General features: G+C 37.4%; 2 protein-coding genes across 2 annotated transcripts in view; both read right to left on the reverse strand.

Moving 5' to 3' along the window:
- LOC134759923 (phosphatidylinositol 3,4,5-trisphosphate 3-phosphatase TPTE2-like) overlaps positions 1 to 14,274 on the reverse strand; it is a 129,183-nt gene that overhangs the window by 25,565 nt on the left and 89,344 nt on the right. Inside the window, 3 exon segments of the mRNA XM_063715080.1 lie at positions 1,663 to 1,751; positions 1,850 to 1,931; positions 2,752 to 2,812. Coding sequence (XP_063571150.1) covers positions 1,663 to 1,751; positions 1,850 to 1,931; positions 2,752 to 2,812 — 232 coding nt within the window.
- LOC112128551 (cytochrome c-like) lies at positions 9,847 to 10,381 on the reverse strand. Its single transcript, XM_024230731.3, has one exon. The coding sequence runs from the start codon at positions 10,253 to 10,255 to the stop codon at positions 9,938 to 9,940; it is 318 nt and encodes a 105-aa protein (XP_024086499.1). The 5' UTR covers positions 10,256 to 10,381; the 3' UTR covers positions 9,847 to 9,937.

Consider the following 14,274-nt stretch of genomic DNA (forward strand, 5'->3'; position numbering starts at 1 on the left):
AACAGATTTTTTAAAAAAGGAACTCAGACAACCAATAGCAAGAGAACAAGTTACTTCTCTAGAAAATGGCCAAGGAACCTGAAAAGATATTTCCCAACAGAAGACACACAAATGGCCAAGAGGTATAATGAGAAAATGTTAAACATCATTAATCATCAGGGAAAAGCAAATTAAAACCACAATGAGATATCCTCACACCTGTTAGGATGGTCATTAACAAAAAGACAAAAGAAGAGTTGGTGAGGATGAAGAGAAAAGGGAACCCCCTTGTACACTGTTGGTGTGAATGTAAATTAGTAGTTATTATAGAAAACAGCACTGAGATTCCTCAAAAAAACAAAAATAGAACTACCATATGATTTGGAGATTCTACTTCTGGGTATATATCCAAAGGAAATGAAATCTGCACTCCCGTGTTCACTGCAGCATTATTCGTAATACCCAAGCTATGGAGTCAATCTAAATGTCATCTATGGATGAATGGATAAAGAATATGTGGTATATATAAATAAAGGCATACAATTCAGCCTTAGAGGATATCCTGTCACTTGAGATAATATGGATGAACCTGGAGAACATTATGCTAAGTGAAATAAGCCAAGCATAGAAAGACAAATACTGCATGTCTCGCTTATTTGTGGAATCTAAAAAAGTCAAATTCATAGAAGCAGAGAGTAGAATGGTGGTTACCAGGGGCTGGGGGACAAAACTGGTGGGATTGTGAAGATGTTGGTTTTCACTTTATTATTATTGTTTTTTTTTAGATGGAGTTTTGTTCTTGTTGCTCAGGCTGAGATCGCAATGGTGCGATCTCAGCTCACTGCAACCTCTGCCTCCCAGGTTCAAGCGATTCTTCTGCCTCAGCCTCCGAGTAGCTGGGATTACAGGTGCATGCCACCACACCCGGCTAATGTTTTGTATTTTTAGTACAGATGGGGCTTCACCATGTGATCCACCTGCCTCAGCCTCCCAAAGTGCTGGGATTACAGGTGTGAGCCACTGTGCCCAGCCTGAGATGTTGATTAAAGGATGCAAAATTTCAGTTAGACAGGAAGAATAAGTTCAGGAAATTTATTGTACAACATAGTGACCACAGTTAATAATAATTTATACTTGAAAATTGCTGAGACAGTAGATTTTAAATGTTCTCACACAAAAATATGTGGAGTAATGCATATGTTAATTAGCTTGATTTAGCCATTTCACAATGTTTACATATATCAAAACATCATGTTGTACATCATGTTGTACACCATAAATATATTGATTTTTTATTTGTTAATTTAAAAATAAAAAAGATTAGCCTTAAATAAAATAAAAGTACTCTGATATTCTAAAATTAAAGACTGTTTGTATTTTGAGAGATATAAACTGGCAAAGCAAAAATAAAGAAATCCAAATACTAGGAAAACAAGGGAAAATATGCTCAACCTTCCTTAGTTCTTTTTTCCTACTTTCTTCCCTTCCTTACCCTCTCCCTATCTCCTACGCTTCCTCCTCTCCTCTTTCCTTTCTCCTTTCCTTCTTTCAGTCTTGGAGCTAATATTTTAAAATGCTAACAATTATTAATACATATTAATAGCAATACGTATCTTGTTCTTGTACTTTACCTATATTTACATGTCTTTAGAAAGGGAAAAATAAAAAGGAAAATGTTATTACCTTTGCCTCCTTTACAGTGAATCGCTATGATGTTTTCAAGATCTTGAGCCATCCACTCATTTACTTCCTTGGTGAAAACCACCATCTCACTGATTTCAAGTTGAAGATTTTTAGTTAAAATATTTTCAAAAAACCAAGCCCAATATATTTAGCCCTCTTCTGATAGTCAACTTAGCATAAAACTTACTGTAGAGTGGGGACATTATGATCATCAATCATGATTCTACTGACCCTATTATGGAAGTACTTAGGATCATAAGCTCTTTCACCTAAAATAAATAATATGTATGTCATATCTCTACAGGGAATAACATGATAAATGATGAAGTTATGAATAAGTTAACATATCTTATTAGAATTCCTTCTCTATCTCCAAAAAGAGCTTTCCAAGTTGCTCCTGCCGCTCTAAAATAAACGCAAGCGTTTCAAAAACGTAAGGATGGTAGTGGTTTATCCATCTCATGTAACCTAAACTCAACTTATTTTTGTTTAATAGGTATAATTTTTAACTTTCTAGCAGACTATTCATTATATTATTTCAGGGTAGTTAGAAACCACACAAGAGGCAAATGTAGCTGACCAAAATGTTTTCCCCCTGAAAATGTCTATTGAGTATACAGGTAGAGGAAGAAATCAAGAGAGACAGGGTATTAAACTGGGTTACAACCTATTTTCTACAGAGTTTTTTTCTTTTTTCCCATCTAGAGCCTTGCTCTCATCACATGCCACTGCTGATGGGTCAGAAGACTCATTTGTTAAATTGTCTGTGTCCTCATAACACAATCTGGCAGGAAAAGCAGAAAGATTTTCCTAAACCTAATATCGCTAGAACAGATCTTCCCTAAAATGGTTTGCTTCCACTCCAGCCTCACTGCTCCTGCCAAAGCCACATCCTTCATAGGGTACTTTGTGCTGCTGCGCTAACTCCTTCTACTAAATGGGGCCAGTCCAAGATAGGGATTTTTAAATTCATTCCTTGCCACCACCAAATACTTATGATTAAATGCAATCTAAAAAACAAAATCATCTTCTTATGTGCAGTAATCTGTTTTCTATCTACAGTAGCAAAATATAGAGTAATGTACATACTGCATAGATTGTAGACTCGATAGTGGTTTGGATGTTTCTTATCTAGAAACCGCGCAACTTCCTAAAAAAGACAAACACATATCTTACATATTTACATGGCACCAACATAAGCTATTTCCTAGGGTGAACCAAAAATGGTTATTACTTTCATTAATTTGTCTCTCACTAGCATCTTCTAGGGGAGATTCAGGGAATAAGAGGGTATGCAAATTTCAACTTCTAATCCACTGTGATTTTTCAAATAGTCCACAAAGTGTGTTTGGCTACTCCGATGAGTCTCTATTGTAAATACACACTGTTTAAAGCTATCAGATAAGTAAATTAGCTGGTTAACTAATTTTAAGTAATTTGTTCTAAATCATTAATTCACAGTTAATATGGTTCTTGTTTAAATCTAATTCATATTGGTTCTTATTTAATTCTGAATAGATACATCTTTAGAGAGTGATCTGCATATTACAGTCTATCTAAGCACTATGTAAACAAATGAATGCAAAAAGTATATAGTATGATTGTGTGTATGTGTGATAGAAAAAGATAAACATATCAAATTTTAAATAACTGGTAACAATATGGAGACTTTTTTGGCTCATTTGTTCTCTTCATTTTTTTAAATGAAGATATATGTGTACCTATAAGTGTGTATATATATATATGTATATATGTATAACCTTTAAAATGAAAAACAAATAGTAGTTATTATTTAAAATACAATCAATACCACTATATGAATCCAACTTTCAGTAAATATATCTTTCTGAAACATACACACACATACGTATATATCTCTGTGCAACAACAAAAATGACACAAAATTTCAAAACTGATTAGTATGGTACCCTCAGAGCAATGTTTACTGGCTTAATATTGAGAAAAATAAAATGAAGGTATCAAAGTCATCCATTTATTAAACTGGCTATCTCTGTTAGGAGGAAATAATAAGTCAAAAAGATGAACACTCTGAATCTGCATAGTGAGGGAGGCAAGGATAAATAGTTTTATATACTTCAGAATTCATGGAATTTCTTATATAAAATCCATACGGGTTTAGAAATCACATATAAAAACCATAAATATCTATGAGAAATTTAAGCAAATTTTAATCAATTCTTTGGATGAGGAAGAACTAAAGGTGTTGAATCAATGGACGATCAATAGGCTTAGGTTTGACTTCATAAAAATCTGAAATTTCTGCTTAAAAATGCTATTAATGAATAACAGGGGAAACGATTTTTCAGAAAAATTGACTGAATGGGGACTATGCCTAGTATGATAAATTAATAATTCATTAACAACAACTTAAATATTACTCACCTTACAGATAAATGGGACAAGGACATAAACAATCCGTAAAAGAGAAAATCTAACTGATTAACAACCTAGGTAAACATTCAGTGTCACCAATAACGAAGTCAAAACAACAATGAAATGCCATTTGCACCCATGAAATTAGCCCTTTCTCTTTTAATGAGAAAATCCAATGCTGGCAAAATAAGGCATGAAATTTAAAACTTTGATTTATTGTTGATACAAGAATACAAATGCTCTTGGATTTGGCAATATATATTAAGAACCCTAAAAATATTCATACTCTTAGCTAGGTAATTTCACTCCTAGCAATCTATACAGAAAAAGCCTTATGCGCAAAGATGTCTGTTGCTGTATTATTGATTATAGTGACACTTAAATGTCCAACATTAGAGGTTAATCATAGCACTAATGAAATATCATGCAACCATTAGAATACTGTCCTGTCCTTCATATTTTATTTTATTTATTTTATTTTATTTTGAGATGGAGTTTCACTCTTGTTGCCCAGGCTGGAGTGCAATGGTGCGATATCAGCTCACTGAAACCTCTGCCTCTCAGGTTCAAGCAATTCTCCAGCCTCAGCCTTCTGAGTAGCTGGGATTACAGGTGCCTGCCACCACGCCTGGATAATTTTTTGTATTTTTAGTAGAGACGGGGTTTCACCATGCTGGCCAGGCTGGTTTTGAACTCCTGACCTCAGGTGATCCACCCTCCTTGGCCTCCCAAAGTGCTGGAATTACAGGTATGAGCCACTGCGCCCATCCCTGTCCTTCATTCTCTCAACAAGTAAGTATCTCACACTGGTAATTTATGTGCAGCCTTCCTTAGTATACATATATAGAAAAACAGTCAATATTTGCTTTTTCATGGGAAAACAAATATACCTGGACAGTTAAGCTTTAGGGATTTTTCCAAATCCACTTCCTAGTTTTCTCAATGTCTAAAAAATGATATATATATGTGTATATATATATTTTTATAATTTTTATAATCATATATATATATATATATAGCAACTCAACATTTAGATGATTTACTGCTATGTTTTCTGATCTAAGTAGTTTACCAAAGACTCCAAGTACCTCTTATCCAAATTAGGTGAAAAAGGACATAAAGAATCTAGAAAAAAATTCAACTCTGCCAAGAATCTACATTTTTCTGGTCACAATCTGTCACCAGATGGACAGTTTCTGTTTTCAGCCAGAATAAAGCACATTCAATTCTACCAAGAACAGAAATTAAAAGATGGCTAAGAAGATTGTAGGAATGTAGGTAATTGTATACCTGATTTTTCTCAATAGCTCAGCCTTTGCATGGGCTTACTAAGTTTATAATTTCTGAAACTCTTCCTTGTGATGCGAAAGTAGAAAATGCTGTCTCCTCTTTGAAAGCCTCTTGCAGCAACCTCCACCTTCGGGTTTTCCTAAATCTACCACACTCTTCTCTCTGCCTATCTTAGCACATTCCTCGATTTGGAGGCAAAGGTATACCTTCCGTACTTGCATGAGGTGGTAGCAGTGGCCAAACTTGTTGATGCTTCCACCATAGTGCTTGTTTCTCCACTAACTCTATGGGTCCTGCATCTCTAAAGTTTTTACTGCTTCAAGGCAGCATCTGACATTTCTCCACTAGCAAATTTACCACTTATGAAATTGTAATGTCTGCTTTGCTTATTCGCTGTTGTTCAAAAGGTAACCCTGCAACTTTATTCACTTTTAAGAATAAAGGGGAATCACATGACTGTTTAGCATCCTCTCAGGAGTTAAGTATGCCTGGATTTGAATCTTCTCCCTTTTAGTCAACCTTGATTTAATATACTTTGTAGATGCTTCTCAAATGTGACAGAGACACTCCCAGTGCAGGACATGCTGTTATCACTGAACATGCAATCACTGAAGGGCTCCATGGCCTGATTCCCAGCCTGCCCAGGTAGCTGAACTAGTAGCTTAGGTTTGGGGCTGCACTCTGGCAAAGATTAAAGACTAAATATTAATATGGATGGTAGATTTGCTTTTTGGGTGGTTTATGATTTGTGGAATTTATTAAAACACATGATTACCTCCTTTTGGGATACTCTGATTAAAAATGGTAAAGGAATCAATGACTTATTAGTACTTTGTCAATGCCCCAAGGAGATTAACAGTTGAGATAACAGTTTAATAACTGATAGAAACCGAGAGTCTAGAGATCACCCCAGAAAAAAATAGTAATGTCTTTGTTTTGATTTACATGCCAAAATTTTTTGGCTTTTTAAAAACACCCCAGCTAATATTAAGTGTTGCCAAATTTATATTAGTCACCACCAAATCTACTAAAAGAAAATGGGCTCAATTTAGACATGCTATAATTAACTCACAGTTATTAACTTAACTTGCTTTAAAAAGCAATATTAGCAATCGAGATGTTTTCCCCATAAAGATGGAATTTGGAAATTTGGGGATGGCTGCCCTCAAGTGCCATGACCATCCAGTGGACCCTGGTCACATTACTCCGTGACTGTGCCCATTAGGAGCGACAGAAAGTACTTTCCACCTCAAATAAATAGTTTGAAACAATTTTCAAAATTGGCCAAGGGAGTGGTAGAGTCATGTCTTAGCCGTAAACAGCATAACCTGGGTGAGATGTGGTTCAGACCCTTCTCTTCAAGGTCTTTAGGTATTTACAAATGTATTTTTATACAATTGCTGAAGTCTTGAGTCTCTGACTATATAGTAGTTATTTCTTGTGAACTATCTGCATGTATAAAAATGCTTCCCTGCCTGAGAATAAGGTGGAATAATTCCATCAATGGTCTCAATTCTTCAACTTTTCCTGAATCCAAGCCCTCACATTTCACCTCATAGTGCCCTTTCCCTCTAATTTTGTGTTCCATTATGTGAGTTGATTTGGTCACTGGGATGCCACAAAGGAGAAGCTTGCAAAAGCATTTGTAAGATTCCACTCTAGCTCTTTCCTTTTGCCATTACCTTGAAACATACCCATCATATTCATCCTGATGGAGGATGAAGATGAGTTGAGCAGATAGGAGTTACCCAAGACACCTAAGCTAAGGTAATTGTAGACCAGCTGATAAAGACATTTCAAGGAAAGAAAACTACATATCCCTCATGAACACAGATGAAAAGTTCTAAATAAAATATTAGCAAATAGAATCTAGTGATATATAAGAAAGATAATACATTAAGACCAAAAGGAGTTTATTCCAAAAATAAAAAAGGTTGGTTTAACGTTTGAAAATCTCATTAATGGAATAACAGAAAAACATTTTGATTATCTTGATAGATGCAGAAAAAATATCTGATATATTCAACACCAATTCATGATTCAAAACTTTTAGCGAACTAGAAATAAAATGGACTGTCTTAATCTAGTAAAGAATGACTACAAAAGCCTATAGCAAACATCATTTCAAATAGTGAAGCATGAAATTCTTTCCACCTGGGTTTGGGAACAGGGCAAGGCTGCCTCCTCTTACCATTTCTATTCAATATTACCGTGAAAGTCCTAGATAATTCAATAAAGAAAGAAAAAAGTATAAAAAGTGGGAAGAAAGTGGTAACTTTATATGATTGTATACATTTTAAAAATCCCAGGGAATCTACACATTCATTATTAAAATGAATATGTGAATTTATGAAGGATGCTAGATGTAAAGTCAACATACAAGGCCAGGAGTGGTGGCTCACACCTGTAATCCCAGCACTTTGGGAGGCTGAGGTGGGAGGGTTGCTTGAATCCAGGAGTTCAAGACCAGCTTGGGTCAGTGAGACCAGAGAGACTCCTTCTCTACAAAAATTAATTTAAAAAATTAGCCAAGTATGGTGATGCCTGCTTGTAGTCCCAGCTACGTGGGAGACTGAGGTGGGAGAAATGCTTGAGCCCAGGTGCCACTGCACTCCAGCCTGTGGTGACAGAGCAAGGCCCTGTCTTAAGACAAACAAACAAAAGTCAATATACAAAAATTAGTTATGTTCCTACATACCAATAGCAAATATTTAGAAAATGAAGATCTTCAAATATCATTTAAAATAGCACAAAAACTTAACTACATAGAAATAAAACTAACAAAACGTGTAAAACCTGTACACTACAAAACATTGCTAAAAGAAATCAAATAAGACATCTGTAGAGAGATGTATTATGTTCATGAGTTGAAAATCTCAATATTTTTAGATGTCACTTCTCTCCAAATTAAGCTAGGTAGTCAATGCCCAAGTCAAAATGCTAACAGGGTGTGGGGGTGTGTTTGTGTGGGTTTGAGTGTGTGTGTGTGTGTGTGTGTGTGTGTATGTAAATTGCCAAGATGATTCTAAAATTTATATGGAAATTCAAGAAATCTAGAAGAGCCAAGATAGTTTTTAAACAAAGAAGTACAAAGTTGGAGGACTTATACACAAGTTCTCAAGAGTCACTATAAAGCCATAATAATTAAAACTATGGTCTGGACTTAAGTATAGACAGTCATAATGAAAGGACAAAAAGCCCAGAAACAGACCTATACATATATGTTCACTTTATTTGCAATAAACGCACCTCTGCAATTCATTGGGGGAAATCATGCTCTTTACAATAAATGGTACAGGAGGAATTGACAGCTATGTGAAAAACATGAAACTTGATACTTTATATCTTTACAACAATTAATTGGAGGTCAGTCATAGACCAATATATTGATAGAGGTGTTGGTTACATGCATATATACTTAGGTATAATATCATCAAGATATATACTTCATTAGTGCAACCTACCATATGTGTTATACCTCAATAAAAATGTGGTTACAGATGCATGCATATATAATGTATACCTACATCAGGGCATATGTATATATAGATAATTTACTTCAACTTTTATTTTAGGTTCAGGGGTACATGTGGAGGATGTGCAGGTGTGTTACACAGGTAAATGTGTGCCATGGTGGTTTGCGGCACAGATCGTCCCATCCCTAGGTATTAAGCCCAGCATCCATTAGCTATTCTTCCTGATGCTCTCCTTCCTCCATCCCCTCCCTCCCAACAGGCCCCAGTGTGTGTTGTTCCCCATCGTGTGCCCATGTGTTCTCACTGTCAGCTCCCACATATAAGTGAGAACATGCGGTGTTTGGTTTTCTGTTCCAGTGTTAGTTTGCTGAGGATATCAGCTTCCAGCTCCATCTATGTCCCTGCAAAGGATGTAATCTTGTTCCTTTTTATGGCTGCACAGTTTTCCATGGTATTTATGTACCACATTTTCTTTTTTTGTTGTTTTTTTTTAAGTGTTAAATAATCTTTATTTGATATTACACATAAACCACACAAAATGCCTTTGAATAAGTAAAAGGAACCATCTTAAATACAGGGAATTCTAATTACGCTGGCATAGTTAAGGCCAAAAATACAAAGTAGACATTGCTACCTTATCTTCAACCCTTGCCTTTAAGAGGCAAATAAGCACAAAATACAGGTGAATCTTGCTTGGTTCTGAGACAGTGAAGAATTTCCCCAGTATTTAAATATATTCACACAACCAGTCATATAAATCTAAATATAAACCAATATAAATATAAATATAAAACCAATCTTCAATAAGTTTTAAGATGGTATCACCATCTTTGTGAAAAGTTGAACATTATTAACAAAGTCTAATCATATCTTTAGAAGGAGTAAACAGTGATAGCATTCACTGAATTGGAATTACTATTGATATTCAAAAACCAAACTTATTCATTTAACCACAAGCCAGTCTTAGTTTTAAATCAGGACTGCCCAACAAAATATTCTGACAGTCATTCATAATCTGAATTCTGGTGTATGAGATCTATTAAATTATGGTACACATAAAAAAGTCATGAGACATTTCTGTTTTGTAATATAAGGTATAAGGCAGTGGCCAATTATTACTCACTAGTAGCTTTTTTGAGATAAGCTATCAAGTCTGCCCTTTCTGCATTGTTCTTAATGCCAGCAAAGATCATTTTTGTTCCAGGAATGTACTTCCTGGAATTCTCAAAATACTCCATTAGTGTATCCTCTCCCCAGGTGATGCCTTTGTTCTTATCGGTCTCTATGTAAGATAATCCAATGGCCTGACCTGTCTTCCACCCGAAGAGACCATGGAGATTAGGCCCAGTCTTGTGCTTGCCTCCCTGTTCCACGGTGTGGTACTGGGCACACTTCTGAACAAAAATTTTCTTGCCTTTCTCAACATCACCCATATTTAATTTTCTCTTTCATCACTGGCACTACAAAGGTTCCCGCTCAGAAGCCAGACGTCCCGCTGTATGTACCATATTTTCTTTATCCAGTCTATCATTGACTGGCATTTAGGTTGATTCCATGTCTTTGCTATTGTGAATACTGCTGCAATGAACATATGTGTGCATGCATGTATCTTCATAAGACAATGATTTATATTCCTTTGGGTATATACCCCATAATGGGATTGCTGGGTCTGATGGTATTTCTGCCTCTAGGTCTTTGAGGAATTGCCACACTGTCTTCCACATGGGTTGAACTAATTTTCACACCCACCGACAGAGTAAAAGCATTCCTTTTTCTCTGCAACCTTCCCAGCATCTGTTATTTTTTGGCTTTTTAATAATAGCCATTCTGACTGGCATGAGATGGTATCTCATTGCGGTTTTGTTTGCATTTCTTTAATGATCAGTGATGTTGAGCTTTTTTTTCATATTTTTGTTGACTGCATGCATGTCTCTTTTGGGAAGGGTCTGTTCAGATCCTTTGCCCACTTTTTAATGGGGTTGTTTTTTTCTTGTAAATTTAAGTTCCTCATAGACTCTGAATGAGGTATTACCAGTGAAGGCTGAGAAACAGCAAAGATGGCAGCCAGCTCCCTCCTTTGGAAGCTCCCTCCCAGGGGGATACTGACCTGTCGCCAGCCCGCACATATCTGCAGGAGGTGGCTGGAGACCCCTGTTGGGCGTTCTCACCCAGTCAGGAGGCATGGGATCAGGGACCCATCCAAAGAAGCAGTCTGGTTGCTTTGGGGTAGAGCAGGTGTGCTGCATTGTGGGGGATCCTTCCTCCTCCGGACCACCTGTATTCTCCAAAGCCAGCAGGTTGGAGCGGCTGAGTTGACCAAACTGCAGAGATGGCAGCTGCCCCTCCCGCCAGGAGCTGCATTTCAGGGAGAGATCAAAGCTCTGTCCATAGAACCGTTGCTGGAGTGGTTAAAGCCCCCGCAGGGATTCCTGCCCAGTGAGGAGGAATGGATTGGGGTCCTGCTTAAAGAAGCAGTCTGGTCATGATCTGGCAAGCCAGCTGTGCTGTGTTGTGGGGAACTCTTCCTTGTCCAGACTGTCTGTATTCTCCATAGCTGGCAGGCTGGAGTGGCTGAGTCTATGAACCACAGTGATGCCGGCTGCCTCTCCCCACCTCCCCGGGAACTCAGACCCATCTGAGATGGATTCCAACCTGCTGCTGTTGGCAGGCTAGGATTCCAAGCCAGTGGGTCTTAACTTGTGAGGTGCCATGGAAATGGGGCCTGCAAAATGATGCTGCCTGGCTCCCTGGATTCAGCCTCCTTCCCAGAGATACGTATGGACAGATTTCCCACTGTGCTGAAGATCCCCGGGGCCAGAGTGTGTAAAACTCCTGGGTTTCTGTGTGTGCCTGAGCAGCTGATGTGCCCAGACTCCATACAGGTCTGTGTATCAGACCCACAGCCCTGGTGGCATGGGCTCACAAGGGGATCTCTTGATCCATGGCTTGCAAAGATCCATGAGAGAAGCATGGTTTCCTGGGCAGGACTGCACACTCACTGCTTCCCTTGGCTGGGAGTGGGGATTCCTTTGGCTCCATGCCGCCCCCGGCTGGGCCGTCACACCCTCTGCCTGCTTGTCTTCATTCTCCATTGGTCGACCTGTTCATCCAGTCAGTCCCAATGTAAGAACCTGGTTATCTCAGTTGAAGGTGGGGAATTCCCTCGCCCCTTTTCATTCTTTGTGAGCGCTGCAGACTGCAGCTGCTTCTAATTGGCCATCTTGCATCACTCTAAACATTTCTTTTTTAGCCGTAGTTCTTAATTCCTATAGCCCTTGGTTTATCACCAGTTTCCTGATAAAATAATCCATCCACGTTCTCCAGTCACGGGATGATGACTCAGGCCAGGGATCCAGGACATTTTCTGGGAAGTAGCTGAACTTGCAGAACTGTCCTGTTCGGAACTGAGCTAACTCACTGCAGAGAGGTACTCCTTCCACCTCTCGGCAACTGATGCCAGCCCTCGATAGTTACATTTTTATTGAGGTATAATAAGTATTGTAAATTACATAAAATTAAACAATGATCCTTTCAGCTGGCATTTCACAGTAAACAGCATTATATGCTTGAAATTAATTTAGTCATCCACAGAGCCTAAAGCAATATGCCCTGACTATAATTTAGGATCTCAACCTAAGAATACACATTTTGGGTTACAGCATCCCCATCTTTCTTCCCTATGGTAGACTATCAAAAACAGCCACAATTTTTATAATTCCTTCCATCAGGAGTTGGAGTTTATTTTCTACTCCTTGAATCTAGACTGGTAGTGTAATTTGCACTGTCCAATAAAATGGGGTAGAATTAATATATAATTTTGAGCCTGGGCCTGAAGAGGATTTGCATTGTTTTGTTGCCGCTCCTGGGACTCTTGCCTCTGCCATCATGTGAACAGGCCTGAAGTAGCCTACTGGAGAATGAGAGACCACCTGGGGCCATTCAGCCAAGTCAGGTAATTTTCTTTCCTTTCATTTAAAAAATCTGTTTCCTTCATTCTTTAAAAATATTTTTAATTGACACATAATACTTGTTCATATTTATAAGGTAGAGATGGATATCTCAATACTTGTATACAATGTGTAATGATCAAATCAGGATAATCAGCATAACTATCACCTCAAATATTTATCATTCTTTGTGTTGGGAACACTCAACATCCTCTCTATTTAAAAAATACAATAAATTATTGTTAACTGTAGTCACCCTACAGCACTACAGAACACCAGAACTTATTCCTATCTGTAAGCTTAAATCTGATATTTCTTTGTTGATTTTCTGTCTAGATGATCTGTCCAGTGGTAAGAGTGGGGTGTTAAAGGCCCCAACTGTTACTGCATTGGAGTCTATCTTTCCCTTTAGACCTAAAAATATTTGCCTTGTTTATCTGAGTGCTGTAGTGTTGGGTACATATATATTTACAATTCTTATATCTTATTGCTAAGTTGATCTCTTTATTATTATAAAATGACCTTCTTTGTCTCTTCATACAGTTTGACTTAAAGTCTGTTTTTATCTGATAAGTATGGCTACCTCTGCTCGCTTTTGGTTTCTGTTTGCCTGAAATATTTTCTTCTATCCCTTCACTTCCAGTCTGTATGAACCTTTACAAGTGAAGTTAGTTTCTTGTAGGCAGCATACAGTTGGGTCTTTTTTTTTTTTTTTTTTTAATCTTGGCAGCCAACTCTATATCCTTTAATTGAGAATTTGATCTGTTTACATTACATTCAAGGTTACTATTAATAGATGAGGCTTTATCCTGTCATTTTGTTCATTTTTTTCTGGTTGTTTTGTGTATCCTTTGTTCTTTTCTTCACCTATTTTTTTTTAATCTTTGTGGTTTGGTCATTTTCTGTAGTGACAAAGTTTGATTCCTTTCTCTTTCTCATGTGTATATCTGCACTACCAGTGAGTTTTATACTTTCGTGTGTTTTGACAATGGTAATCATCCTCTTGCTTCCAGATGTAGAACCACCTTAAGCACTCCTTGTAAGGTCAGTCTAGTGGGAATGAATTTCTTCAGTTTTTGCTTATCTAGGAAATACTTTATTTCTCCCTCATTTCTAGGGGATAGCTCTACTAGGTATAGTATTCTTGGTTGAGTTTTTTTTTTCCTTCAGTACTTTGAATATATCATCCCATCTTATTGTCTACTAACCTGTAAAGTTTCCACTGGGAAATCCACTGTTAATCAAATGGAGTTTCCCTTATATGTGACGTGATGCTTTTTTCTTGCTGTTTTTAACATTTCCTTTTTTTTTAAAATTTTTTTGGATACAGTCTCGCTCTGTCACCCAGGCTGCAGTGCAGTGGTGTGATCTTGGCCCACTGCAACCTCCACCTCCTGGGTTTAAGCAATTCTCATGATTCAGCCTCCCAACTAACTGGAACTACAGGTTCACACCACCACACCCAGCTAATTTTTTTGTATTATTAGTAGAAATGCGGTTTCTTC

Source organism: Pongo abelii, chromosome 14, assembly GCF_028885655.2.
Source record: "Pongo abelii isolate AG06213 chromosome 14, NHGRI_mPonAbe1-v2.0_pri, whole genome shotgun sequence".
NCBI classification, from domain to species: Eukaryota; Metazoa; Chordata; class Mammalia; order Primates; family Hominidae; genus Pongo; species Pongo abelii.

Coding starts and splice junctions, on each gene's coding strand:
- LOC112128551 (XM_024230731.3), bottom strand. CDS start 10,255: ATGGGTGATGTTGAGAAAGGCAAGAAAATTTTTGTTCAGAAGTGTGCC.